This window comes from Chrysemys picta, chromosome 10, assembly GCF_011386835.1.
Source record: "Chrysemys picta bellii isolate R12L10 chromosome 10, ASM1138683v2, whole genome shotgun sequence".
NCBI classification, from domain to species: domain Eukaryota; kingdom Metazoa; phylum Chordata; order Testudines; family Emydidae; genus Chrysemys; species Chrysemys picta.
The window spans coordinates 68,881,780-68,908,551 of record NC_088800.1 but is presented as its reverse complement, the minus strand read 5'-3'; the positions used below and the strand labels follow the sequence as shown (position 1 = coordinate 68,908,551).

The 26,772-nt window shown below is 42.9% G+C and overlaps 2 protein-coding genes across 4 annotated transcripts in view; both read left to right on the top strand.

Annotated features, from left to right (window-relative positions):
• The window catches only part of LOC135973815 (uncharacterized), a 1,510,190-nt gene that overhangs the window by 541,331 nt on the left and 942,087 nt on the right, over positions 1-26,772 (top strand). The window lies entirely within an intron of this gene.
• The window catches only part of MYH11 (myosin heavy chain 11), a 101,795-nt gene that overhangs the window by 34,408 nt on the left and 40,615 nt on the right, over positions 1-26,772 (top strand). For 2 of the 3 annotated variants that reach the window (XM_005307564.3, XM_005307566.3), the window contains exons 4-7: positions 6,918-6,945; positions 18,389-18,491; positions 21,058-21,078; positions 24,854-24,946. In XM_005307564.3, coding sequence (XP_005307621.2) covers positions 6,918-6,945; positions 18,389-18,491; positions 21,058-21,078; positions 24,854-24,946 — 245 coding nt within the window. The remainder of the gene's footprint in view (positions 1-6,917; positions 6,946-18,388; positions 18,492-21,057; positions 21,079-24,853; positions 24,947-26,772) is intronic. The other variant, XM_005307565.3, reaches the window with a different exon arrangement.

The following is a 26,772-nucleotide window of genomic DNA, read 5'->3' as shown; positions in this document are numbered from 1 at the left end:
AGCCCACTCTAAGGTAAGCCAGGGATGCCGGCAAAGCTGGGAGTATTTTTCCCGGACAAGTTCGGCTTTTTGGAAATTCCCCCCAGACGGGGGTTTGATTACCAAAAAGCCGGACATGTCCAGGAAAAACCAGACGTATAGTAACCCTACTTTTGCCATTTGTTAGAACAGCTGATGTGTCATCTATTGGTGTAAAGTACCTTTGGAAACCTCTGTTCATGCATGTTCACAATTAGTTTGTCAGTAAGAGGATTAGCAGGATTCGGAGACTGCATGGGTCAATGAGATGGAGCTGAAAGCGGAATGACTTTGTATGGCTGCCAGGTGGGAGGAGGGGAAGTTGGGGATAAATCCTGGGGGCCAGTGCATGTGAGTGATCTTGTGCTGCTTACTGACAAAAGCAGAATTCTATGGGTGCCTTGTGCAAGTTCCCCTCCATGCCAATAAGTCTCTTCTCACAACACTCCAACTCAGGTGTTGACATACACACCGATGCTAGCGTATGCAGTGTGCCTCTGAGAAGCCTGAGCTGCTGTATGGTCTCTGCTTTGCGCCCTCTGACTGACACAAATTACACCCAGAGCAGAGGTGGGGATGCAGGACATTTCTGGTGATGTTCATCAGAGCAGTAAAAGAACACCCAGAGGTTACAGTCTGCTTGGGTTAGCCAGACTCTAGCTGGTATATGCAGAAGCAGTCAAAGCAGGGACTGCTGCACCCCCAGGACCCAGAACTGTGTAGGCAAGACCCCCACACACACTCTGTGGACACTGGGACCCAGGTGGTGCCTCCCCTGCCCTGCTCCCCCACCCACAGGCAGTCTTAGCGGAAAACCATGGAGAGGACCCAGCCAAAGTCTTTGGCTGATAGATGCAGAAGCAGCCAAAGCAAGGGCCTCTGGACATTCAGAGAACTTTCTACAGTTTTGACTGGACTGTCTCTGCCCTGTGCTGAGTAGCTGCTTGCTCCAACCCACTGCCTCATAGTCCCTTCACCTACCTGACCCTCTTCACCTTCTTCTCTGTTGCCCCGTACCCCCTTCCTTTCTATGTGTATTTAGCTTATCCCCTCCTTACTAACCCCCTTCACCAACCCAAATAATTGTGGAACCAACATGATGTTTGCTGCCATCACACGTTCACTTAGCTGGTGTGTTCTACTCCTTCCCCCAGCCTGTGTCTGTCTTGTCTATTTAGACCATAAGCTCTCTGTGGAAGGGATAATCTGCTACTCTATTTGTGCAGTGCTTGGCAAAATGGGGCCCCACTCTTGGTGGCCCTCAGACACTTCTGTAATAATCATGGTTGATAACAGTATCGAGAGAGCAGAGGGAAGAGTCAATGGCGAGTGAGGGACACACTTTACTGAGAGCAGGACACCACTAAAAGGTAGATTTAAGTGCTGCTGTTTAGCAGTTAAAGGACAGAGAGAAGAACAAGAGCAGAAATGGATAAGAAAAGAGGTGGTTAGAAAATCTTGGGCTCCCTTACCCATCCCAGTGTTTTCTCATGTCCCCAGGGCTCAGAAATTCCATTGGAAGCTCTGTATCTAGGAGTTACTGTTCTGGTTTTATACCAAATGCTTCCGTTTACGCACAACAGTCTCTATTTTTAGCAAAAATTCTATCTCCAACTTAAAAGAAGCCCAACTCAGCCCTACTTAGAAAGTTTTAGTCCAATGAAGATGGCTCCCTACTCCCCTGGTCAAAAGTGTTTGGAGAGGACCCGATCATATTACCTTTTGGTAACCAACTTCTTAGTAAAATAAATGTAGCTATTTAGTTTGTATCAATGTACAAACTAAAGCTTTTAAAGTATGCTACTTACAGCATGAATTTTCAATGAAGAAAAGGACTATTATTGTTGTAGGATCTGATCCTACACCATTGAAGGAATGGGAACAGGCTCTTAATATCATTTTATGATGAAGTAAAATCAACCACAACCTTTTCTAGACTTGTGATCTGGAAGTCAGTTTAGAATCCTGCAAATTTAAGAGGCCAAATTCACCTTATTTTGCCACTTTTTTTGTTTTAAATATTATATATAAGTACAGAAAGCTTTGATTAATTAGATATTATATTAATTAGCACTCAGTGTTGGTAACTTAGTAGCAAAGCATACACAATTAAGGGGATGTGCAGCATTCTGTACCTCAAAACAATACCCTAGAACCCCCATATTTATCACTGTCTTATAATTGACATGTTTTGTACAAAGTATGCCTTGTGAGGTATAATTTTGAAAGATTGATCTGTTGAACATTAATGTCCTGGTGGATTGTATGTGCTATCAGTGTATGTGAAGTTAGGAAGTTTTGCTATATGTGTGTTACTGAAATATGTTGTGAGGTTGGGAACACCCACAACCAACCTTTCAGGTACAAAAATGGAGTAGCCAGATGTGCTGATGGCCCATTAAAGGGAATCCACTTTCTCAATGACCATCCCAGAAGACCTTTAAGAGAGATCACATAGACAATGCTTGACCAATGGGGGCAGACTGCCGTGTCACAAGCATAGATCTTTCCAGCAAACTGGAAAATTATATGTATAATAAAAAACACAGGGTAAGTGACATCATGACTTGCTTCATTCCCCTCACAACTCAAACACCTGGAAACATATCTTGAGGACAAAGACTTTGAACTAGGGAGGGTTGTCCTGGGCTGGAGGAGAGTTCCAGCCTGTGTACTGAAGATCTGTGTCCTGTTTGTACCATCTATCAGGGTGAGACACTACTTGATTCAAGTCATGTTTAGATTATAGAACTCAGACTGCAAATTTACTTTTATTTCTTAGGTAACCAACTTTAATCTCTACACTTACTACTTATAATCACTTAAAATCTATCTTTCTGTAGTCAATACATCTGTTTTATATTTCATCTAAAACAGTGTGTTTTGGTTGAAGTCCTGGGCTCAGTTTACAAGGGCTTGTGTGTGTCCTCTCCCAGTCGAGGGAGGGGCAGACTGGGTAATGAACTTGCCCTGGTCAAAAGCCTGACCAGTGTAAGACAGTTCATGAGTGGCTGGGAGAAGCATTCATGTAACTCAGTTGGGTGTGTTCCTGACTGGGGATTTCAGTGTACAATACCTGCCAGAGGTTTGTAGCTTGCCAACAGTGTCGCAGCGCGAGACAGAGCCAAGGTTGGTGGGACAGAGGGCTCAGCGGTCCCACAGTTCAGGTTACACGCTGGGAATCCCGTCACAGGCTACAAAATGTTAAGTGTTTAAAGAGAAGTCTTGAAGACAGATTCATGCACTAGGTACACAATCCTATAAATATACTTTTATTGCATGATAATTTGTCTTCCTAAATGAGAAGATGATTTCCCATAGTTAAAACAAGCCAGTTTCTACTAGCAATGTCAAATGATTCTATCAAAATGTCACAGGTCTCTACAAAATATTGAGTGCTACACCTCCAGGAATCTAAAAATTGCTATCCACTTTTTCCTGTAATTTTGTTATTTGACAGCTTATAACTGGCTATGTAGAATCTGACAAATAACTTCCTTGCAATAAAGCACAAATCTATGGTGAGCAGGAAAACTGCTCGATTTTGAGAAACTGAATTAAGAACTAATTTGGTCTCAGAAATTGCTCATTTTAAAAATATTTTTATGTTGGACTGCAGCATATCATCATCATCATCATGTTTTGTTTCTGTAAGCTACTGTTTTATGACCAGATTCAGAGATCCTAATTCATGCTAAGCAGTATGTTACTCTGCAAGTATTCCCCCTAAAAATCAATGGCTACTCACAGAGTAAGGTCCTACTCAGTGTGAACATAGCTAGCTCTTAGAATTTACAGTAAAAATTTATATAGGCCAGATTCTGAAGCCTTTACATAGGCAAAACTCCCATTGACCTTAATGGAAGTTTTGCCTGAGTAAAGAATAAATTGAAACTGGGAAAAGACTTTAGGATTTGGCCCTAAATTTATTAGGAAGTGTCCATCGATAAGGGCCTACCTTGGTGTTAAACCAACGACGTGTTAAACTCTATACAGAGACTTTGTGGGCAATCAGAATAGTACTGTATATACAGTAAAAGCTGTTTTATCTATCACTTCACCAACCAGAAAGCTCTATAAACCGGCATTTCTGATCTTCATTGAAATGCCGGTTTATAGTCTGGTTGGTGCGGGGCCAGCAGGGGGTTGGGCTCTAGAGGGGGTGCTGAGTGTGGGGTCCGGGAGGGAATTTGGGTGCAGGAGGTGGCTCCTAGGCAGAGGCGCAGCAGGTGGCTCTGCACACTGCCTCCACCCACAGGCGCTGCCCCTGCAGCTCCCATTGGCCGCAGTTTCCAGCCGATGGGAGCTGCAGAGCCAGCGGGTGCTACAAAATAATAGCCCTAGAGCTTAAGGCCAGAAGGGACCATTAGATCATCTAGTGTCTGACCTCTTGTATAATCGCAGGCCATTATATTTCATCTAGTTACCTCTATATTGAGCCCAATGACTAGAGCACTTCAGTCCTCAAGAGACTAAACTGTTTGTGCTACAGGTAGCGAGACCAAGATGCCAGCAATGTCTGAGGATCCTGCAAATGCCAGGGAATTGATTCCAAGAGAGATGCCCAGCTGGTCCTAGTGGGTGATTCAATCCCCATGCTGCAGAGGACGAAAAAAAACACACCACACCCAAGGTCCCTGCCAATCTGTCCCGAAGGAAAATTCCTTCATGACCCCACATCTGATAATCAGTTTAATCCTGAGCATATGAGCAAGACCCACCAGCCAGGCATGTAATAAAGAGAAGTCTCTGTACCTCCTCAGAGCACCAGTCAGCCCTACCCAGGGTTCCCATCTCCAGCTGTGGCCAATCTCAGATGTTTCTAAGGAAGGGGCGGGGGGGAGTTGAGGAGGGGGAAAAAGAATACACCTGCATCATGGGGGGAAAAAAATTCTTACCTGACCCTTTCAGTCAACTAGCTGAAGCCCTGAAGAATGAAATTTGATCCTAGCCATTGTCTGAATGCAGAGCTGTAAGTGTTATGGGTATGTTGAGGGCAACATAGGCAATTCTGTTGGACACCACTGCAGAAAAATACCCACCCCATAGCTGTACTTCTACATGGTGGAAATTGATCAATGAATATTCTTTGGCCTACTTCTTAGCAAATTGGGATTTGAGGTGCATTTGATGATTCTGCTCAGAATCAACAGCTGAAGGTCATGTGAAATCTGTCAAGTAACTTGGTTTGGGAAGACTAGGGGGAGTTGAGCCCTCAGTGCAATTACTGTTGCCACCAATGACTAGCAATAGCATCTGACAGGATTCATGGTTACCAGAATTTTGCCTAACATGATCCTATACGTTATTTTTCAGTTTTTAAAAGTAACTCAGCACCGAGAATATTTATGACGACATCTCCCCTGAATTATGGGCTCTAAACATCAGGATGAATAGCTGTTCCAATATTCCTGACTGGAAACATATGTTTGGGTCAATAGTCTTCATGGGCATTTGTTTTAATGACATGATGCCCATTCACAAGTTGGCAGAATGTTTATCCTAGAACGCAGGTGACTGTAGATGGGAATCCTACAAAATGCTTAAATGGGATGTTCGGTATTCAAACAGTTGCAGAAGAGTAGGAGACTGAAAGATGACAAAGACAGGCTCTGGGCCCTGATTCTTTCCCCATAGGGTACCAGCAACTTCAGCTGAAGACAGTGGGAGTTTGTTATTCTGATTAGGGTGGATCAGGGTCTGATTGTACATTTATCAGTACATCCTGAGAGGGTTCAGCACAACACAACTTCAGTTGAATTGATGAGAGCTAGGGAGACACAGCACTTCCTACTGTATCTTATTACTCCTTAGCTACCTTCTCTGGCTGAGATTATTTTTTCCCAGATAAGCTGTTGAAATGCTAGACTATTTCTTTGGGATCACTTCTCGTTTGTTCTTCGATTTGCATTTGTGAAATCTGAAATTCAGGTTTGTACAGCACAGTTACTGTGGTGTTCCCTGGGTACAGCCACCACAGAGGTGGTTTTCATTTTTTTGCTTTGGGGTTTCTCCTAGCCCCAGTTTCTTTTTAATTTAAACTTTGGATAGGTGATTTCCAGAGTTTGTTATAGAGTAAAGCTCTCTCCAGCTACCCTATTTGCCTCTGGCCCTACTAAGCACCCTTGACATTTTTTCATATACCCTTCAGTTTAATTCGGTGTCCCCTTCTTCTCCTAGTCCAGACCATTACTATTACTTCCAGCCCCTAAAGTCACTCTTAATTCTCTTCTGTGCTCCCTGTTCAATCTCTTCTATGCTCTCTGATGCTCCTCAGTCTTGTGCCATATTCTCCTGGCCCTTCCCCAGAGCCTTTACCATTCATTCTGCTGCTTCTCCCTCTCAGTCCTCATCTCTCATGGTAGAAATCCCCTCTAGAGCTGAAGTGGAACTGAGAGAACACTTTACTTAGGCTATCTGCACTTCCTAACTTTTATAATTCCTATACTGCCAGAGCTTCAGCTTCTAAAGCTACTGACCTACTATCATTTTAGCTTTGAGTGGCTTATCTATTGGGTCATTCACTTAGTCTCATTAGGAGGCTTTTATTAGTAAGTGTAGTACAAACTTCTTTTCCAGCACTATGATCTTCTCTTACAGGGCATCATCTGTGCATATTGGATGAACTGTAATGAGGAGTCCAATTAAATTTTAAAAAGCTCTTTGAATATTTAGCCTTTTGTTCTTTTGGTACAGAATCCTGGTGTTAGGGGCACTTAGTTTAACACTAGGACAAATTGACTGAGATGTGATCCCAACATTTTTGACTGACAATGTATCAGAAGATTTGGGAGGTCCAGGCAGTTCCTGTTTGTTCAAAAGAATTTTGTAAACGCAAATAGCTCTGTCAGCATGCTACTTTTCTTGTAGAATTAATAGTTTTTCCTCTTTATTCACAGATCGAGAAGACCAGTCCATTCTGTGCACGTAAGTAGAAGCACTCTTTGTATATTTCAGGGTTCTGATGTTTATCTTGGTTCAGAGTGACTCAACGCCCATTGAAGCCAGTGGATAGAGTCCCTTCATCATCCATGGGCTTGGGATCCAGCTTTCAGTGAAAGGTGTTTAACTATTTTTAAATTGATCAAATTATAAAGCAGTTGTATATGTAGGAGGAAGCATGTGACTAATAATTTCAATGACCTTCTGAAGTTCAGAAAATTCAGAGCTTACAGAAGGACTTGTGAGGAGCGTAGGTGGGTAAACTGTGTTTAGGAAACCCTTAGTTAACACAAAGCCTCATGGACATTTGCTCGTGGTAGCTTAATGGAAAGCCCCAAGTCAGGTGTTCGTACAGAAGTAGGTGAGTAGTGTGCATGTTTTGTTGCTTTTTGCCCCCTACTTGTGTAGGCTATAACTGGATCTGTCCTGAAAAGAACTCCCAAGAACAGTACAAGTCCTTGAGGCTTGATCATCAGTAACTTTAGTAGCAGAGGTCCTCAGTTGCTTGAAGTCTATGCAAAATGCATCAGCATGTTAAGTCAGTGGGCTCAGTGACTGACCCTAGTATAGCTTCTCTGCATTCTTTACATTGCTTTCCTAGAGAGTAGTAAAGTGGCTTGAAGTGGACATTGTTTTTAAAGCTCCAATTGGTCTAAGCCTTGGCCGTTCTCAAAACCTCCTCTTTGAGCCTTGGCCTGATGAGTGTCTGCTCAGGTAGCACCTGCTTTTAGAGATTCAGTGGTTGAGCCTTGGTTGGAAGGTGGGCCTTACCGTGTGGAACACATTGCACTCTGCAACCCCTCTGCTTCTTCTTCGCCCGTTTAACAAAACATGTTAAGACTTGAGCACAGGTGTTTTAGATTTTATTCCATATCTGACCTGCACCTCCTCATCCCTTTTATCAGGTTGCAGCCCCTCAATTGGCTTTATTTGCTTGCATATCAGTGAGGATGTTTTGGGTTGTTTTTATTGCATTAGATTTTGTGTTTGTTAGGCAGCACCCAGGGATGGGGATGTGGTTCATAAATAAAAATCATCATAATTTGCAAAAGATGACAGATGGTGGTTATATTAGGAGCTGGAGGGAAGTCAAGATCGTACAGTGAAGTCGTACTCAAATCCTCTCTGTGGGAGGTCATTCCCTTAACGTGGGGTCTCTTGAGTCTATGACCAGGTACCTCGATCCTGGTTTTAGAAAAAGCTGTTATTGACCCACAGTGTCTCAGACCCTGGAAAGTGAGGAGAATTACTCATTGGAACACTTTTATGCCAAGTCTAAGAAACACTAAAATTGTGGGCCAGACCTTTAACTGGCAGACTGCAGTAGAGCAACACAGATTTACAGCAGCTGAGAATGTGGCCCTGGATGTCGTTAAAAGACTAAAATCCTTAGAATATTAATGAGGCACTATAAACTGTCCATTTACTTCATTTTCCCAGGACAAGACTTGTCACTTTAAGAGAGCCTAATTTATGATGTGTACTTGCTCCTTCCATTCTTGTGCTTTAGGTTTATTTTTCCATTTGTCTCCCATCTCTTCCTGGTTTAACTCTTGAAGGTCTGCATTTTTATGGGAGAAATCGCTTATTAAACCATGCCTTTTTGTTAAAGCTTGCATTTCTGAAAGTCATAGTCCGTGTACTGTATGTGCAGCAAATCTAAGCTTTCTTCATCCTGGCTGACAAAGTTTGATCAAGATGTCAGATTTCACACCACCCAATGGAAAGGAAATGGATTATTTATTGAATCTCACAATACATACAATGTAGAGATTCAAGACTGATTTGCGCTCTTTTGCTCTCTGTACCCTTCTGCTACTACAGCAACTGATTTTCCAGGTGCTTAGAAAATTCTTGTGTGCTGGTAAGATTGTGGCCTTTACTTTAAAACAGTGCATAGCTCCTGATAGCGTTTTTTAATTTAGTTCAAAAACACTAGGAAAGCTAAAATATATTTGAAGAAGTGTAACTACTAGTGCTTTATCAGTTTTGTTGGCCATATTTGGTTGCACAGAAAAAAAATTCTCTAGGCTTTTAGTTACAGAGCACTAGAGTGCCAGCAATGAGCATTATTTTATGCTTGTTAGAAATTGTCCTTTTGCTTAATATGATCCAAAAAATGACTGAAGCATTCATAAAATTGATCTGGGAGCTTTTCTGTAAATAGTTTCAGACTCAACATTTCTAAACCTTGCAACCTGAATTGCAACCAAAGATTATGTACACACAAGTGCCTATTTCAATAGTTCTCAAACTTTCGTACCAGTGACCCCTTTCACACAGCAAGCCTCTGAATGAGGCTCCCTTTATAAATTAAAAACACTTTATATTTAACATTATTATAAATGCTGGGGGCAAAGCGGGGTTTGGGGGTGGAGGCTGACAGCTCATGACCCCTCCCTGTAATAACCTTGTGACCCCCTGATGGGTCGTAACCCCCAGTTTGAGAACCCCTGGCCTATTTGCATAAGTTAATGTATTTTTGGATGCTCATGAAAATTCTGTTGCTGATGTTTATTGCTCAGTGGGCATAGTCTGTGTTTTAATGCAGCCTCTCCATTTCCCCACCCCCCATCCCACTCGTCAGTACAGGCCCCACTCACTGGGATTATTCATGCTCCTGACTGTGTGGAAATTGTGCAGTCATGCCCAACCCAGCCAAAACACCTACAGAAGATGTACAGGCAGAAATTTTCCAGTCCAGTTTTAAATATCCTGTTCTATGGACTTGCACTGTTTCCCTCAGGAGAGTATTCCACTGTCTAAACACAGCTCAAAAAAACCCCATCCAATATGTTTAAAAAAAAAAAAAAATCTGCCTCTTCCTTTCTATCCAGATGGCCAAGTGTGTATCCTTGCCTGCATCTCTAGCCTCAATCTTGGGTGCTTTTAATACTAACTTCATCTCCAATTACATCCAAATATGATGCTTCCAAAATCCTCTCTTTCCTGCCTATCACTTAGGTCTCATTTTCATCCCATCACAACTAGCAATATCCCTTCATACTGTACTACTCTAAGGGTACGTCTTCACTTACCGGAGGGTCCGGCGGCAGGCAATCGATGTTCTGGGATCGATTTATCGCGTCTGGTTAAGACGCGATAAATCGATCCCGGAAGTGCTCGCCGTCGACGCCGGTACTCCAGCTCGCCGAGAGGAGTACGCGGCATCGACGGGGGAGCCTGCCTGCTGCGTCTGGACCTGCGGTAAGTTCGGACTAAGGTACTTCGAATTCAGCTACGTTATTAACGTAGCTGAATTTGCGTACCTTAGTCCGAAGTGGGGGCTTAGTGGGGACCAGGCCTAAGTAACTCTTCTCCATCTTTGCTATTTACAGTTTTTTAAATGGGTACGCAGTGTCACCATGGTCCCACGTTTCTAACCATGTTCTACAAGTTTGGCTCTATTAATCTTTCCTCATCAGTCTAACACCCAAACCATTTCTGTTCTCTGAATTCCTTCAAATCCATCTTTTTGGTACTGAGGTACCCGGGGCTACGCACAATATTTAAGGTGCAGACTCCTGAAGAACCTTATAGAAAAGGGCTCTTACCTCCCTGCTCCTGGTGTGCGCCTTCTGTGACTATAGCCCCAAATTGCTTTTTTGCTCTGCTCTAGGATACTGCTGATTTGTATCCAATGTCTTTCTTAGCACTTCACCCTCAAATCTTTGAGCACATCCTTGTGCAGTCACATCAGCTACGTCCTGTTGCTTGCATTTTGTTCATAGTAACTGCTGTTTGTTGTGATAAAACAGCACAATCAAAGATTCTCTAGCTTTCCATCACTCCCAGATTATACTTCCTCCCAATTCACTGTGTTCATTAGATTGATTTATTTGCTCCACAAACATTTTATCTTGCAAGTGAATCTATTCTGAATTTGAACTACCTTCTTTGCGCCCATTCCTTACCGCATTCAGTTCAGTTACCTCAGGATCACCAGGCTTCCTTATTATATTCCCACTCCGACAGTTTTTTTTTTTTAAATCAGTTAGTTGTAGATCCAGATTCTGTGTGTGTAAATTTTTCTGGCTTTTACAACTTTTTTTTTTTTTAAAATAGTAATTTTTAAGTCAACTTGTTGAAAAGAACTGTGGTGCTGAGGACTTTCTAGACTGTTAACTAATGTTTCTGGCTGCTAAAATTAAGTATATCACAATTTTATAGTTTAATTTTATTTATTGAAATCTATATTGAAGGCTAAATATATGTGAAAGCAACTTAAGTTTGCACATTTTAAAGTGCAAGAATTCAAGAAATGCAAAGCTAATAAAGTTCCAACAACAATGCCATATCAGAGGAGTTATATACACCTATAGGTGTAAAAAGAACAGGAGTACTTGTGGCACCTTAGAGGCTAACAAATTTATTAGAGCATAAGCTTTCGTGGACTACAGCCCACTTCTTCGGATGCATACAGAGTGGAATAAATATTGAGGAGATATATATATATATATATATATATATATATATATATATATATATATACACACACACACATACAAAGAGCATAAACAGGTGGGAGTTGTCTTACCAACTCTGAGAGGCCAATTAAGTAAGAGAAGAAAAAAAACTTTTGAAGTGATAATCAAGATAGCCCAGTACAGACAGTTTGATAAGAAGTGTGAGAATACTTACAAGGGGAGATAGATTCAATGTTTGTAATGGTTCAGCCATTCCCAGTCCTTATTCAATCCTGAGTTGATTGTGTCTAGTTTGCATATCAATTCCAGCTCAGCAGTCTCTCCTTGGAGTCTGTTTTTGAAGTTTTTCTGTTGTAATATAGCCACCCGCAGGTCTGTCATTGAATGGCCAGACAGATTTAAGTGTTCTCCCACTGGTTTTTGAGTATTATGATTCCTGATGTCAGATTTGTGTCCATTAATTCTTTTGCGGAGAGACTGTCCGGTTTGGCCAATGTACATGGCAGAGGGGCATTGCTGGAACATGATGGCCTATATCACATTGGTAGATGTGCAGGTGAACGAGCCCCTGATGGTATGGCTGATGTGATTAGGTCCTATGATGATGTCACTTGAATAGATGTGGACAGAGTTGGCATCGGGCTTTGTTACAAGGATAGGTTCCTGGGTCAGTGGTTTTGTTCAGTGATGTGTGGTTGCTGGTGAGTATTTGCTTTAGGTTGGGGGGTTGTCTGTAAGCGAGGACAGGTCTGTCTCCCAAGATCTGTGAGAGTAAAGGATCATCTTTCAGGATAGGTTGTAGATCTCTGATGATGCGCTGGAGAGGTTTTAGTTGGGGGCTGAAGGTAACAGCTAGTGGTGTTCTGTTATTTTCTTTGTTGGGCCTGTCTTGTAGGAGGTGACTTCTGGGTACTCGTCTGGCTCTGTCAATCTGTTTTTTCACTTCAGCAGGTGGGTATTGTAGTTTTAAGAATGCTTGATAGAGATCTAGTAGGTGCTTGTCTCTATCTGAGGGATTGGAGCAAATGCGGTTATATCTTAGAGCTTGGCAGTAGACAATGGATCGTGTGGTGTGTCCTGGATGGAAGCTGGAGGCATGTAGGTAAGTGTAGCGGTCAGTAGGTTTCCGGTATAGGGTGGTATTTATGTGACCATCGCTTATTAGCACAGTAGTGTCCAGGAAATGGACCGCTTGTGTGGATTGATCTAGGCTGAGGTTGATGGTGGGATGGAAATTATTGAAATCATGGTGGAATTCCTCAAGGGCTTCTTTTCCATGGGTCCAGATGATGAAGATGTCATCAATGTAGCGCAAGTAGAGTAGGGGCGTTAGGGTACGAGAGCTAAGGAAGCGTTGTTCTAAGTCAGCCATAAAAATGTTGGCATATTGTGGGGCCATGCGGGTACCCATAGCAGTGCCGCTGACTTGAAGGTATATATTGTCCCCAAATGTGAAATAGTTGTGGGTGAGGACAAAATCACAAAGTTATAGGTGTGTGTGTGTACGTACGTACACCCCCCCCCCCCCAAAAAGGGATTATTGCATAATTTCTGTGTTTTTAAATTGAAGACATGTCTGTCATTAGCAGTTTTCTGACAAATAGTTTCAAACCCTAATTGGTACCCACACTTCATTTAGGGGCATTAGGTGGAGAGGGGATGAGTTCCTACTTGTTACTACTTCTGCTGTTTGGCTAAAGATTGTTTTGTGCTAGCCTGGGTTTAAAAGGTAGTAGCACATTGGTTGACATTGCAATGGTTGTAGCTTTATACTGGGAAAGCATAGTATCCTATGTATCTATAAATGAAGGTTTAGAATCTGTAGAATTTAGTGCAAATTCTTGAGACTAAAAAGATTTACTGTATTTTTCACATCTGAGCTGCTTCTGATGCAGAAGGGTTGTTTTGGGGGAGCAAAGGGAGATTTGCTGTGCATGTTTCAAAGAGACCTTTACTGGACAATCGCCCTCATCCAATTGTCCCAGCAGCAGCTCCAGTTTGACTTAACTGGTTGGAGTGGATGGGAAGGGACAAATGTGCACAGATGTCACAGAATGGGTAGGATTTCATAGCAGTTACCTAATAAGCATGCTCAGAAGTGATTTCTCAATCCCTTATAATTTTTCACTAACCTAAACAAAGGCACTAGTCCTCAGTAAGGACCATGGGCCAGATTTTTAAAGGTATTTAGGAGCACAGAGATGGGTGGTGTGGCATTTTTGAAAATCCCGTAGATGCCTAACTGCCATTAATTTCAATGGGGCTGATTTCCATGGGAGTTAAGCACCTAGGACCAACATCAATATGCAGTTGAGTGCATCAGGCTTCAGTCATTTTGACTAAAGAGTATGGTTAGAATTTTCCCCCCACTGTTCTATAACTCAACTGGCTGAAGGGAGTTTGCTCAAACTTAAAACACATCCACCCTTCAAGTAGTTATGAGTCTGAGAAAACAATTTTTTATTAAAAACTATTGAACACTACTGGGTGCCCCCTATAATGATCCCCAGGAGAATTAAAGCCATGTTACTTTTTCAGTTCTATTTACTATTTTACAAATTTGTTTCCTTTAATTTTATATATTATAAGTAGGGTGACCCCCAGATAGCAACTGTGAAAACGGGACAGGGGGTGGGGGTAATAAGTGCCTATATAAGAAGAAGTCCCCAAAAACTGGACTGTCCCTTTAAAAAAGGGGTCATCTGGTCTCCCTAATTATAAGTTACTGTTCTTCAGTCTAGTTTAGGAAATGGCAGCTAATCCCCAGAAGGTGAGGCTGAGGCTGGACTGTGATCTCTCTTTACCACCCCCTGGGCAGCAGCCCCACCAGAGGCACCACAGACATACACCAGGCATCAGAGCCAATTCAAAGGCTGGTGCAGGCAAACGCCTCTGCCTGGCTTCTCTCCCATAGACTCCTTGTGTAGCTCCAGAGCAGGGGGTAGAGCTTTCTCATAGACTCATAGACTCATAGACTTTAAGGTCAGAAGGGACCATTATGATCATCTGGTCTGACCCCCTGCACGCTGCAGGCCATAAAACCATCCCCGCCCCTTCCCTGGACTCTGCTGCTGAAGTCCCCAATCCTGTTATTAGTGACCTCAATCGGCAGAGACCCTCCTGCTAGAGATCCCTGTTTCTACTGAACTGAGGCTGCTTGGACTCTTTAAAGCAGCTACACGTTTAGCAAACTTTCACAGTAGGCTCACTGAGCCCAATTCTGAGCTATGCCTCTCCAGAGTTACTCCTAGTATGGAGTAAAGTTAGGGGTGAAGGTAATGTAAAGCTCTCAAATTCTCAGTGTGGAGCCTGCCAAGCACCGCCGGTGTAATTTAGAGCAGACCCAAGAGGCTTTCCACATGGCCAGAATATCCAGAATGCAGAGAGCTCTAGCCACGTCCGCACTCACCCGTATGCCAGGAGCTTAAGGCTATTACACTGGGCCTATACCTCTCTCAGAATCTGATCTGTTGTAATGATCAACCATGGGGTCGCAGAGCAATCCAGCTGCTGGACTAGTGTAGAAAGGCTGGAATGCAGCTGAGACCTAGGGCCAGTAGTACGCTTTCATTCCTCTATTAATTGTGCTGCCTCGGTTTATTATGGAGAAATGGGATTTATGCTTTCAGAATGACTCAGATACGTGACCAGTCTGTCTAGTTCTTCAGAGCCAGGATCAAAGAGCAGTGGCCACACTTTGGGAGATTGTTCACAAGTAGGAATATGGGATCCTATCTAGAAATAGATGCTGAGAGTTATAGATCACCACACGCGAGGGCCACACACCTCCTGGGAGATCAGGGGCCCTGCTGTGGAGTAGACCTTGTGCAGGGGTTCAATCCTAAAACCCTGAAAGATGTTGGTCATACAAACCCCCACCTGGAAACCTATAATAGGGCAGACAGTGACCAGGTGCTGGGAAGGGGAGTGAAGATGATAAAGACCGTGAGGGGAGAGAGCTAGGAGGAAAACATGGTACCAGAGAGTTTCTTTCAGCTATTTTACCTACTACAGGGCATGACACAACAACAGAGTATATTTCTGGCATGCTAGAACCAGTGTCTTTGGAAGGTGATTCTTTGGGGTACTATGTCATGACAGATCAGCATGATCAGTGCTGGGCTACAGGTCAGTAGTTCCAGGAAGGACACTATCCAAGATGCTGGCCACCAAGATTTCAGTAGGTTGAACAAGCAAAACACACAAGTCACCCTACAAATACCTAGATAGTTGGGGAGGTGAGGGTTGAGGGGAAGGGGTGAATTTGGGCCAAGCAATTGTAGCCCTCCATAGTTTGATATAATCAGTTTTCACATATGTGAGATGTTTATCAGTGGGATCAAGCATAAACCTTGAAGCTATAATGTGCCTTTCAGATTACAGATGCTACCTATTTTGCTTAATGGATAGCAGCCCATCAGATCTGTCAATCTCCAGGGTCTTTTAGCAAAGATCAAGTGCAGCATGTTAGATAGTCTCTTGATAGAAGATGTATCTCTTATATCCAAACTTGATCCAATAGGTCTTTACTCCATTTCTAGCTGCAGTGATCCTATCTGTTTTTTATTGCATGCAAAAGCATTTGACATTTGGGAGCATGTTTAAACTTTTCAACGTCCACTTCAAAATAATGTAAATAAGCCTCACAATTCATGTGCAGAAAACAGGAGGGTGATCAGCCAGTTTGGAAGAAAAGGGTTAAGGAGAGCGAGCACAGAGCCAAATATTAACTAACTTAAGAGCTGCTGTATGGTAGTATAATTACAAGTAAAATGATGCCATATATGGTAATACTCCCAGGGATTTAAGAGAAAGCCCAGTGATGGGCACTGTTGCCCTGGGAGAGAGGAAATGCAGTTCGTGTAGTGATGAACTGCAAATAACCTTTCATAAATGAAATAGTTCAAAGCTCAGGGCTTGTTAGAAGAAAGTTTTTTATTTTTCCAAAAGGCAACGTTGTAAGGTAGATTTGTTTGAAAACTCTGTATGCAGAAGACTTCAAATTGGTGTGCTTAGCTTGGAATCATTCCCAGGACACTTAATTTTTATCAATAAAACATGGAAATGTTTCAACTCTGAAGCCCACGCAAGGGGGGAGATCTGTCTTCTAAACTATGCAAACTAACCCAATCCTGTGAAAAGGAGCCTGTTCATCCCAATTAATCTTGTTAAACTTCTGCAAACAAGAACAATTCTCATCATGGAGTATCTACCATAGGAGGGAATTGTACAGAAAAAAATAATTAAATTTCCTAATTAGGAAAATGAGAACCGTAATTGATGCAGTGAAATAGTTCCAACTTCAAAGGACCTGATTAAATGTCAATGGGAGTTTGTTTTTTGCATTAAGTGGATTTACAAAAGCAAATACAAAGGGGCCTGATTCTTATTTAGATTAAGATCCCGTGATGCAGTTTTGGTAGTGTGAAGGGGCATTAAAGGGAGTTTAAATTATATTCATACCCACTTTAAGGCCCTTTCAAATGGCCAGGGGAGTGCAAAGGGACATTTTAGGTGATGTCTAAACTGCAATTGCTGGGTATGACTCAGCTCATGTAAATATATCCAGACTAGGTTTAACCTAGCTAGTGGAGTACTGACAGTGGCAGCATGGGCTGGCTAGCCTGTGCTGAAGCCAAGTAGTTACCCAGGATTCTGGGCAGGCTTGTCCACACTGACGCCTATGCCACCACATCTACACTGGCAGTACCTAAGCTAGCTAGATTAGAGATGGCTCAGGTATGTCTACACAAGCTGCCATTACACTCCAGGATTGCTGTGTAGAACTCCCTTTTGTTAAAATGAGACCTGGGGCCAAAGGAATCTAGAAGAGGCAAGGTAGAGTAATATTAGGTGTAGGGAAGGAATGGTTGGGCTCACAGTGTAGTTCAACTCTGAAAAGTGTAAAAATGGTAGCCTCTCGCTCAGATCTGCTCCCACCAGTCTGATTTCAGAGTCAGGTATGTTTACTTTAGTGCCAAAGATAAATGTTTGATGCTTTTGACTGTTAGCCCAGCAGAGCTCTGGGCAGAATGAGTTGGAGTCTTTTCTGGCTCATACATGCTCATTAAAGGGAACTAAGTTTCAGTTGCAGGCAGGGCCAGATGTGCCCCTCACCTGTATCGGTATTGAAAACAGAGCTATAGAGATTTATTAAAAATTTAGCCGGCAAAGCTGTTATTACTGGGGAGTCAGAAAGAACCCAGCTTGGCTTCCACATTCCAGGCTGATTTTGCAGTTGTTGGGGGAGGCAGGGAGAAGGACATGATTTTATTTGTAAACAAACTTGATCTGGAAATCCATTGAGAGACCGTGTGGAAATAGAGCCCCACTGCACCAATTCACAGTCGCTTTACTATTTAGAAATGCATCAGTTGGTTTCCTCACACCAAGGAGCCCTCTGCAAGAGTTGCTGTGTGCAAATCTTATTGGGCCAGATCCTGGCCTCTAGATGATCCAAGCTCAATGGGAGTTTCACCACCGTCTTCAAAGGGAGCAAGCTCATTCCCATATTATCGGAGATTTTTATAAAATCTGAGCAGTTAGCTCCAGTATTAAAATAAACTATGGAGTGCAAATGATTCTTGCCACTGCTGTTGCGTCCCCCACCTTCCCACTTTGCCAGTATTTTAAGGTGAATAATATAATTACAGACTTATTTCCTTCCCCTCCCCCCTAACTTTTTATAAATACTCAAATATTCCCAAAGTGAGAAGAACAGTCTTTCAAACATGCATGATGTCTTAGGATCACCTTAAATGGACCAATAGCCAGTCAAGATACAAAAAGAACAAAGCTAGGGCCCTCATACTGTGTTTGTGGCATACTGAATTCAGGTAGAATGTGGGGGTGTGCAAGAGATGGCAGGTTGGGGTAGAATGCTGAACTTGATTGGTACGGTATTGATGGTCTTACTATTTATCTTAAATACATCACCACATCATGGAGGGAACCCAAGAGTCACCTGTGTTTTGTTTCTCTTTCAAATCCCCGCCCCCCAGAGGTGAATCTGGTGCAGGTAAAACAGAAAATACCAAGAAGGTCATTCAATACCTGGCTTTTGTTGCTTCCTCGCATAAGGGCAAGAAGGACACCAGTATCACTGTAAGTGGCCTCTTCCATATTCAATAGCTTGTTGCTTTCCTTTTTAGTTTATCAGGACTGTACTTGCCAACTATGCTAACAGCAAGTCAATTAAGTGATCCAAATGTTTGCTACCACCATGTCTTGCCAAATAGTTGACATATTAAGAGTACACAATTATGTCACAGTTTCATGTTTATGGAAAAAAACCAACAACTTTGTTTGACATCCCCTTAGGCACAAAGTCAGAATGTACTCTGCTGGAAGAGAATACTCATAGCTTTCCATAGGGATAGCATCTATTTATAGTCTAGAATGGACTGCATGAGCTTCACAAGGAGTTACATTCCTTATTTTACCTTTGCCTCTTGGCAACTAAAAGAAATGTAGAAAAGCCTTTAAATAACATTGTTCAGCTCTATTAGGAAAAAGTATTTGAGCAAGATCAAAAGCAGCTAGGCAACTGGGAGCCTATGTCTTAGTGATCTTCAGTGTGACAAAGGCTATGTCTACACTACAAGCATTACAGCAGCACTTCAGCTACATCTCTGTAGCATAACAGCAGCAGAAGGATTCTTCCCACACTGTAGGGAATCTACTCCACCCCATGAGGCAGTAGCTAGCTCAATAGAGGAATTCTTCTCAATTTAGCTGCATCTACACTAGGGGTTAGGTCAACCAACCTACCTCACACAGGGTGAGAAATTTTTCATAAACCCGTTTGATGAAGCAAGGTTGATCCAATTATTAGGTTTTTTGAAAAGTTTCCCCAACATTAATTTTATAAAAGCTGTACCAATTCAAATTTATGACACTGCCACAGGACACACCACTCACCGCCAGACTGGTACCTCCTCCTGGTATACTGGAGATTAGCTCAAGGTGGAGATCCCTCCCATCTGTGATTTACACACGATCACTCTGTCTCTGCTGTCTGCCTGCAACTCCTCTCACAGCCTCAGGAACCCCAGTGTCCTCTTCATGGCTCAGCCCTCCAGGCATGTTACTGTCCATGTTCCCCCCTTCCAGGGAGGTTTAGCACCTCAATAGTCCTAGGCAGTCTTCCCACTCACTGCCTCTGTGCCCCTCACCCACTGGCTGGCCAGGGAACCCAGACCACTCATCTTTTCCAGGTTCCAACCTAGGTTCTGTCAGCTCAGCAATCTGAGCCATCTCTCTTTATAGCCTCACTGCTATAACCCTGGGCTTCTTCCTACTGCTGGTTCCCCTTTTCTTCCTGGGCCTACCAGTTCCTAACAGGCTCCTCCCTTTTCTCAGGAAGAGAATTCAATATCTACTCACTCCTCCCTTTCTTCTGAGAGTGTGTCCACCTTTTCCCAGCAGCTCCTGGGCTTTATAAGCCCCACCTGTGAGCCTCCTTAATCAGCTGCCTATTGTTTTAATTAGCCCATCTGGCCTGCATTAAACCCCCCTACAGGATGAGTGTGGGATAGTCACCCCATCACAGACACAAGGGCCCTGCTTCAGTAAGAGATTTCCATGCACCAGGAATGCAGCATTAGGCCCAACATGCAGCACTGGCTAGCTCAGACAGGGGCTTGGTAGTAGAATATGAAGTGTTTTTCTTTGTCAGGTCATCCGTTAAAATCTAGCTCAGGTTGGTAGTGACTGGAAGTTGAACCATTAGATGGCTGTTTAGACTATGTGAATGAGACAGTCTTACCAGTCCTTGAGAGATAAGTATCCACAGCACAGAACAAGTGTGGGAAAGCTTGTGGTGCCCTTTCTGTGCCTATACCTATTATGCTGACAAATAGAGAACTCCAGCGTCCAGGGCTTCATTCCAGCACCTTTCACCGGCATTATGTTCCCTGAAAAGAAACTGAGAATAAAGGCCTGGTATTCCTGAGGTGGAGCACTTCTGACAAATCAGGCCCTAAATGTGTAAGTGTTCAGTGGCCTATGGGAAACGAACTGATCGTTTCAAGGCCATTCCTAATGGCCAACTACCCACTTTGCCACTACAGCTGTTGCTAACTGATACTCTTTGGGGAAGACTCAAGGGCTAAGCACTGAACTGGCCCGGCCCCTGAGACTGATCTATCCTCTCACCCGTGAAAGTGAATCCTGTCAAGCAAGGACTGAGGCAGAATGGTGAGGGGAAACCCAAACTGCTCTCTGTTCTAAGGGGAAATAGAAGACTTCCATGTCTGGGGCTGCTGACTCAGTACTTATATTTACTTTAAAAATCTCTGGCTGCATTAAATGCCCCAGAGGAGGCTTAGGAATTTATCCTGAAAAAAAATATTCTTTGGCTTGTATTGAGGGAATAATTTTATGCCTGATCCAAAGTCCATTGAAGTCCATGGACAAACTCCTGCTGGCTCAAATGGAGTTTGGATCAGGTTTTTTTATAATCAATTCCTAAATGAACTGTGTGCGCACTGTAGTTGTACTCTTGGTATGTCTATAACAGATTGTTCCCATTTGTTTCCCCCAGTTTAATTTGCATAGAGAAACTGTTTGTTATTTTTATGTAGAGAAATAAAACAAAAAAAGAGCCACAAATGTATGTGTGATGGAAATAATACTGATATTTGTTTTATACCACATTATTCAACTACAGCAAGGCCCATCTTTTGCTTACGTGAGTAACTTAGACTGTTCGATGTGTGTTAAAGGCACTGAGTGTAGATCTGCATGCTATTGTTGCACCAAAAAAATTAAGATTTTTGTTGAAATATATAATTCTTGTTTCACATGACAAAAAGCAACAATAGCACCAATGTTCACGTGTATTAACCCTAACTGTGTCAAGCTCCAGGAAAAGAGGAAGTCTGACACAGAGGGTTGTCTTTCAAGTGTCACCATTTTCTATGCGTGTGTGTGTATCCAGATTTTCATAGTTTGAATGAATTTTCCCACGATCCTGAAAGAGCCAATCAGCCTGAAATTTGACCATATGCTTTCTGAATGAAAGTACCCAGAGACTTTCTGTGCTTCAGGTTGAACTTTTTAGGACTGTTGTGAAATAATTCCCAAACCATCACAGTGTGTGATTGATTTGTAACTCTGCATGCTTTCCATTTGATATTGCTTATGATTCTGCATTTTCCTACAACCGTGGAGAATTATGCATGTCTGAAAAATGTTGCATGCTTCCCAACTTGCTCCTAGAATTAGTAATAGTACAAAAGGGTTTCAGTGTGTCTTCTGCTCTTTTATTAGTGTGGTTCTTGAGAAGCAATGTTGCTTGTGAGTTTCCACTCAAATTTAGGTTAAGATTGAGGATCATGTTAGAAGACATATCAGAGGTTAAACTATGGGCTGTTGTTGTTGATTGTATTTAATATTTCATTTGACAAGCTGCTTTGAAATTTCTCATCTAGTTTCTATCTACGATGGACTAAATTCACTGCTAGTGTAGACAACTGAGGTTAGTGCTTACACTAGCTGCACATTTGGAATCTATGGGCTGGTCTAGTCTTGGGGGTAGGGTGGGGTGCGGGGGAATCAATCTAAGTTATGCAACTTCAGCTACGTGAATAACATAGCTGAAGTTGACGTACTTAGATTGATTTACCGTAGTGTCTTCACCACAGTGAGTCGACTGCTGCTGCTCCCCCGTCAACACTGCCTGTGCCTCTCGCCGAGCTGGAGTACAGGAGTCGACAGGAGAGCGCTCGGGGATCGATTTATCGTGTCTAGACTAGACGCGATAAATCGATCCACGCTGGATCGATTGCTGCCCGCCAATCCGGCCGGTAGTGAAGACATACCCTATGACTAGATAACCAATGATTTGTACTGTACAGTGTAAGCCACGCTAGGAAAGTATAGGTCTTTGTGCCATTCTAATGGCTGACCCAAGGCTCTGTCATAGCTCTCCACTAATGAAGTTGCTTCTTTAACTCAAGCAGTGGAGGGCTATGCTTACAGTGCTCTAGAACACAGGTTCTCAACCTTTTTCTTTCTGAGCCCCCGCTCCCTCTAACATGCTATAAGAACTCCATGGCCCACCTGTGCCACAACAACTGTTTTTATGCATATAAAAGCCAGGGCACACATTAGTGGGTAGCAAGCAGGGCAATTGCCCAGGGCCCCATGCCACAGGGAGACCCACAAAGCTAAGTTGCTTAGGCTTCGGCTTCAGCCCTGGATAGCAGGGCTCGGGGCCCCGGGCTTCAGTCTCATGTGGTGGGGCTTTGGCTTTCTGCCCAGCAAGTCTAATCCCAGCCCTGCTTGGTGGACCCCCTGAAACCTGCTCGTGGCCCCACAGGGAGCTCTGGACCCCTGGTTGAGAACCACTGCTCTAGAAGGTCGTAGGATCAAACCCTGCTGTTGGCACAACTGGGGTTGTTATAATGGCAGAGTATAATTGGAAAGAATTGCCCAACTCACTGCAGCATGGTAGCAGCCTTGCACAACGAAGCGCTCGTGGTTTTATTTCCAGGCAGTTATTTTTCCTCTAGGGCTCTTGAGTTAGCTAATCTCTATTCCTTTTCTTCCAAACTACTAGCTAGATATTATCATAATTCAGCCTGATTGAGACCCTTAGCTGAACAGTCAGGAGTCCTACACCTATACACCAACCATGTCCAAACAGAAGAGTTTAGCAAGGTGTTAATGAACTGTTGCCTTTTCTATGGTCAGGCCTCCTCCCTGACACACATAGTGCAGGGCATCTATGAATGACAGTGATGGTGTTTGGATAGGGTTGCCAGGTGTTCAGTTTTTGACTGGAACGCCCAGTCAAAAAGGGACCCTGGCGGCTGCAGTCAGCACCACCAACTGGGCCATTAAAAGTCCAGTTGGTGGTGCTGCAGGGCTAAGGCAGGCTAGTCCCTACCTCCTGCATCCCAAACCCCTCATCCCCAGGCCCATCCCAGAGCCCGCACGCCCATCCCAGAGCCCGTACACCCTCCTGTACCCCAACCCCCTGCCTTAACGCGCAGCCCCTCCCCAACTCTGAATCCCTCGGCCCCACCCCCCAGCCTGGAGCCCCCTCCTGCATGTCAAATCCCTCATCCCCAGTCCCACCCCAGAGCCTGCACCCCCCCAGCTGGAGCTTTCACCCCTTCCTTCACCCAACTCCCTGCCCCATCCCAGAGCCCCCTCCTACACCCTGAACCACTCATTTCTGGCCCCACCCCAGAGCCCGCACCCTGAGTTAGAGCCCTCCCCCCCTCCTGTATCCCAACCCTCTGCCCCAGCACAGTGAAAGTGAGTGAGGGTGGGAGAGAGCAAACCACCGAGGGAGTAGAAATGTAATGAATAGGGATGGGGCCTCAGGGAAGGGGCAGGGCTAGGGTGTTCAGTTTTGTGCAATTAGAAAGTTGGCAACCCTATGTTTGGAATGAGAGGGAGCTACCCTTGCATCAGGGATGGCCTTATAAACAGAGATGTATACAGAGTGTGCATTTTTCTGTTTCATGGCAAGTGGTAGTTTCCTATGTTATTTCCTCTGGACTCAGTCCAAATGTTGCCTTCATTAACTGTTAGAGTAATTTACATTGTTAAAAAAAAAATTAAACTTTTACAAGAAATTTCTGCTTTAAAAGCTATGTTTGAAGTGGTATACAGAGCATTGTATAAAGAGTTGCACATAGCAGGAGAAATATCAAAGACTAGGACACCTGGAAATAAAGGTTAATACGGATTTAGAATATGACAATGAATGACTGTAGTATAAATGAGGAGGAGGAGGAATTCAGATGCAAGTGGCCTCAGGCAGAATTACTTATTGTTAGCATCATTGTGCTAGAAGTAGGATTAAGTTCATATTTGCTTTCATTGCATGATTTGCTTAATTCACAATTACTAATCAAAATTAACAATATAACAGTGTGTTTAAGTTTGCATGGGAATTCATGGTCATATTTTGAAATAAAGTAATGCATTTCCATATTCAACCTAAATAGCCCTGCATGTAATGTGATTAATAGACTTGGTGTAATCTACTTTGTATCTTTGTGCTGCATTACATTAAATGTATTCTCAGCAAGTTTTTTCTAATTACATCATTTTCTATCATGAGATCTCAGTACACTAACGTGGAAAAAAAAAGTCAGCAGGTTCTAAGTATTTTTGGTAATAAAGTAAAAATATCCATCTTTGACCCAGAATGACCCTTTTCATTAAGGCAAATCAGTAATGACGCTAAACAGATAAACAGACTTTGATCTTCAACAAGCAACAACACTGGAAAAGGGTCTTATTGACTTTGTGTTCAGAACAGCAGTAGACTGCAGTGCACCATTATGTAAACACAAAGATTACTAGAAGAAAAAAAATAAATTTACATGGAGTGCAAAAATACACTTAGGCTTAAATCATCTTGAGTTTCTCAGATATGTGCATTTTCTGTTTTCATTTAAATAACTGATTAATTCAAGGTTAACTTGAGTCTGCATGAATTTTAGGGTGAGCTGGAAAAGCAGCTTCTTCAGGCAAATCCTATTCTTGAAGCTTTTGGCAATGCCAAAACTGTGAAGAACGACAACTCCTCCAGATTTGTAAGTAGTATAAATGCTCCCTGTGTGTACGATGTTTCTCATCAGTGCCCCATAAAGACAAAGTGTGCAGATGGCTAAAAACCCTCAAACATTGGGGGAGTTTTTTTTTAAAAAGATTCTCCATAATTACTTCCTTTAAAGAAGGGATTTAGGATTTCTCCCTGAATCATTATTTTGGCGTGTTAGAAAAGAATAAAACAAGCTAAAAGTTGGCTGTGTCATAGTCTACTCAACGTTTAGCAGTACACGCACCTGGCCTCTGCCAGAGCTATTTGGCTAAATATTCACTTTCAGAACATTTTGCCAACAAGATCAGTTTTCTTCTTCTGGCATGACTTAGGGCTGGTCCACACTAACCCCCCACTTCGAACTAAGATACGCAACTTCAGTTATTTACGTAGCTGAAGTCGAACTATCTTAGTTCGAACTTACCGCGGGTCCACACGTGGCAGGCAGGCTCCCCCGTCGACTCCGCGTACTCCTCTCGCCGAGCAGGAGTACCGGCGTCGATGGTGAGCACTTCCGGGATCGATCGGAGATCGATTTATCGCGTCTAGACAAGACGCGATAAATTGATCCCAGAAGATCGATTGCTTACCGCCGGACCCAGAGGTAAGTATAGACGTACCCTTATTTAGCAGGAGTCTTAACATGTGAATTAGTGACTATAGGGAAGAGAAGGGGAAATCATGAAGTTTCAACTTGACATTATCTAAGTCTTCTCTTGGTGAAGTAGTAACTTCTGTGGGAGCAGCCTTAACCCAACCTTTCCTCCTCGTGTGCGTGTGTGATATTGTGGTGGCTGCCATCTTGACCAACACACTGGGTATTGAACCCGGCACTTGCAGAACTAAAAAGCACAAGCTTGAGTTAAAGAGCCAAGGCTCTATAATTAGGGACTGACTATAAGTTGATTGGGCACAGAGGGGGATACATAACACACACTCATAAGCAGGCTACGCTAATTCAAGGTTTTTTTATTATTGCAATACACTACTAAGATAAGATAGTAAAGTGGCTTTCACAATAAATACCCGTGACAATAATAAATTATAAAAATGAGTGTGAAAATCCCAAGAAAATCAGACTACTGTTCTCAAATGTGCACGAGCCTTAAAATAGACTAGATTTTATTCTCAAAACTGCCCACTTCCTTTCAGTAACCTTCCCATTCGGCCAGTTTTCATATTGAATAATTTAGTCTCATATGGAGCCAGGATCTTTGATTTCACTGGCTTGGATTGTCTCATTTATTTCTGAAAAGAGTCTTAAAATAGATGATGCTTCTGTGTAAAGATAGCGCCATGATCATGTGTATTCTTTCACGGATAATAGATATTAAAATAAAATAAAAATTCTGATTATTTTTAATTATTAAAGAGTTGGAGATGCAAGATCTCAGATTAATTTACATGTTAAAAACAAACATTTGCATCCAAAAATCAGAACTTTAATAGGAGGTAGAAATGCTACAACAGTGGAAGGCTTATAAAATAACTTGACTCAAGCCTAAAGTATTTTACTATTAGCTTAGCTATAACTTTGAAGTAAATGAAAGTAGTAAGAATTTTAATGGTCGCTAACATTCAGCCTGTTTGGGTGTAATCCCCTGTTAGCCCTTTAGCGAGGCTCATGCTCCTGACCTAGCTTGTGAGGTATCAGGTTCAGTTCCCAGTGACAGCCAAGATAGTGGTAGTTATATCTGTACCCTGATCAGCATGTGGAGGGTTCTCTCTTGTGTTGAAGAATCAGCTGCTGCCACAGTATTTCCCTGCCTGTCCCCCCAACTCTGAAGATACCTTTCTATGGCTCCAGGGATCTGTGTT